This window comes from Malus sylvestris, chromosome 1, assembly GCF_916048215.2.
Source record: "Malus sylvestris chromosome 1, drMalSylv7.2, whole genome shotgun sequence".
In the NCBI taxonomy this organism is placed as follows: domain Eukaryota; kingdom Viridiplantae; phylum Streptophyta; class Magnoliopsida; order Rosales; family Rosaceae; genus Malus; species Malus sylvestris.
The window spans coordinates 26,513,122-26,516,199 of NC_062260.1; the positions used below are offsets into that span (position 1 = coordinate 26,513,122).

At 35.1% G+C, this 3,078-nt stretch overlaps 1 protein-coding gene across 1 annotated transcript; it reads left to right on the forward strand.

Moving 5' to 3' along the window:
* Positions 1–822: 822 nt before the first annotated feature.
* Positions 823–2,464, forward strand: LOC126588773 (transcription factor bHLH120-like). Its single transcript, XM_050253914.1, has 3 exons — positions 823–1,353; positions 1,549–1,908; positions 2,060–2,464. The coding sequence occupies exons 1-3, from the start codon at positions 997–999 to the stop codon at positions 2,132–2,134; spliced, it is 792 nt and encodes a 263-aa protein (XP_050109871.1). The 5' UTR covers positions 823–996; the 3' UTR covers positions 2,135–2,464.
* The last annotated feature ends 614 nt before the right edge of the window (positions 2,465–3,078 follow it).

The following is a 3,078-nucleotide window of genomic DNA, read 5'->3' on the forward strand; positions in this document are numbered from 1 at the left end:
ACAATTTAACAGTCAGATATGTTATAATGATTATAAGAAATATATATGATCGTGAGATGATTATAGTATTAAGTAATTCAGTAGCTAATCCTATAATATGTAGGCCATCTTAAATTATAATATACAATATCATGGGATAATGCGGGAGTGGAACATTTTGGGGACCTCTTAAATTGGGGCCTATGCAATTGCACCTCTTGAACCCTTTCACCCTTTCACCCATACCCCCATAATTTAATATGTTTTAGAGTTTTAAGGAGAATAAATATATTAACATAATACAAAAAAATAATTTCAGTAATGTAGAAAGGGATGAGGATCCTCTCCGAATCTTCTTTATGAGGATACCGAGGACCACTTCATCGTGTTCGTTCGTCGTACATTATGCGATCAATTTTCGTCTGAATACTATTTGCGTTCAATTTTAAATAAAAAATTCAAAATAATTTCTGACCGCAGAATGACAAATGAACAAACACTCAACAAAGAGGAATAGAATCCTATTTCAGTAGAAAGAGGGCATTTTTGAAAAATTATAAATTGAATAAAGGCATCCATGTTAAGTTTACTTTTAAATTTTGTGATGCAACAAGAGAATTCCTATTTAAGTTTGTTTCCTTATATAAAACACGTTTTTTTCCTTATATCGAGGAGGTTTGAACCCATCCGATGTTCGCCTGCCGACTTCCGACATACGGTGGTCCACCAAAATGTGAAAGTAAATGGACAATAATTGGTTCAGTACAAAAGTGAAAAGACTGTACCCACAAAGAAAATATAATATGCAGCTATTTGTGGAAAAATGTTTTTGTGTGCCGAGAATGATCACAGTAAAAAATCTCTCAATATTTCGAACAATCTTAAGCCTACTAATTATTAATTAAGCCTCTCCAAGCGTTCGAAATAGATCCCGAGTCTCTGTATTTAATTACCTTCCGAGTATTCAAACAACCTTAAACTTTAGAGCTCCCAGGCGACTCATACCGTCTTTGTTCAATGTTTCCCAATGCATATCATCGTGGTCAAAGCAAAGATTTGGTATTCCAGACCTCCACTATCAATTATCCCCACCGAGAAGATATGATGCGTGTACAAGATCTTATGCGGTGTCATGAGGTGTTTCCAGAGGGGAAGAATCCATCCCGTAATAAGATGATGGGGAAAGGCAAGCAACAACAACAACAGCAACATCGTATGATATTATCACCTAATTCCAACAATAATGGAGCAAATCCTAGTGATGGTAAGACTGAAAGGAAGATCGTGCGTAGGGACAACGAACGCCAAAGAAGACAACTTATGGCAGCTCTTAATGCATCACTTCGATCCCTCCTCCCCTATGAATTGATCAAGGTGAGATCAACCTCTTTATATATTCTCCTCAGTCTTTTTCTGTAATTTTCTTTTGTGGGTCGAGTTTTAATTTCGATGATTAGTTATATGTTTCGACGGTTTTTGTGCTGGGGTTACGGGGATATATTGCGTTGTTTTAATTATTTGACATAGATGATTACTTATGTTTCTAGGGTTTTTGTGATGGGGTTACAGGGAAAACGTTCAATCACCGAGCACATGAATGAGGCCGTCAACTATATAAATCACATGAAGGCAAAGATCGAAGAACTGAATGCCAAGAAGGAAAAGATTAATAAAAAGTTGTATGAATGTGATTCTCAAGATTTTGGTCTCAGAAATGAAGGTTCGGGTCACAATTTTCTCAAGTACTCTATCATGGTTCGCCCAACTTGTTTGGGAGGAGTGGAGGTTTTGGTAAGTAGTAGCTGCGGTGAGGAGGAAGGGTTGCTTCTTTCGGGAGTGCTCAAAGTATTGCTTGCGAAAGGCCTTAGTGTTGTTGAGTGTGCTTCCACCAGAGTAAATGAAAGTTTGTTTCACACCATTCAGTGTGAGGTACGCTCGTTCCTTTTCATATAAATTCAATTACTTATATTCATCGATAGGTTTGGTATATTATTTAGACATTGACTTAATCTTAATTACCACCTAATCATGATATTACAAATGCAAGAAAATCTTACAGTGCGTTTTCTTCAATCCACAGGTTGTCAACGATTTGGCATGTCTGGATTTGTCTGAGTTGCAACTGAAACTAAATAACCATTACAATTCCGGGTAACCAAATATCTTCAATTATCGGAAAGTATATCCCGATCCCTTCGCAATCTTGATTCCCTTTTATTATAGTAAAACCCTAGGGTTGTGCTTGGGCGAGGTTTTTCCAAGTTCCACGAGATTAAGGTCAAGTTAGTAAGGAATTGATTGTAAAAATTAGATAGGAGGAATTGGAAAAGCTCTTCATGAGCATTATGAAGGCACGTAAGAGGGATTTGCAAAATCCTACTCGGAAGGTGTGATTTGTGTAACATGTTGCTCAAATTTCTGACTTTTCACTCTTAATATGCATGCAGTGCTTAATTTCTTTTAATTCCAACGATTCGAAGGTCTATTTAGAAAACGCAAAACTCTCTAGAACGTGATTTCCGTGAAATTATTGTCCTTTTATCTAGAACATTGCAAGTACATTAGATACTATGCTCATTAGTTCGTGCAGTAACAGAAAGTAGTACTCGTAACAACAAATAATCTTCCTTTTAGCAACTCGCTACTAAATCTTTTACAAAATCTTAGCAGAATTAATATACTCATGATCAACAGATATTAAGTTAAGCTGCTGCTTAAAATTTTACAATTCATACAAACTTTTCATTACTTGTTGTATCCATATAAAATGTTCTAATTATATGAATTTTAGACCTTTGATCTTAAGCTAAGATAATAAAACAAAATTTTGTGACTTGTTAGTATACTATATGTGGGAAAATATTAACATTTATGTTTATTTTAGTATTTGGATTTTCCTTGTTAGTTTAGAATTTGGGCTAGCCCATCCTAATTAGGGTTTCTTAGGTTCAGTTCTCTATAAATATTGTTTATAATTTAGTTTGATAAACAAGTCATTCACAATGTAGCCTCTTGAAGTTTATGTGGCCTTTTGTAGTGTTTGATATCAATAATATTTCTAGTTTTGTAATCCGTTTGTTTGTTCATTATGGTATGTGC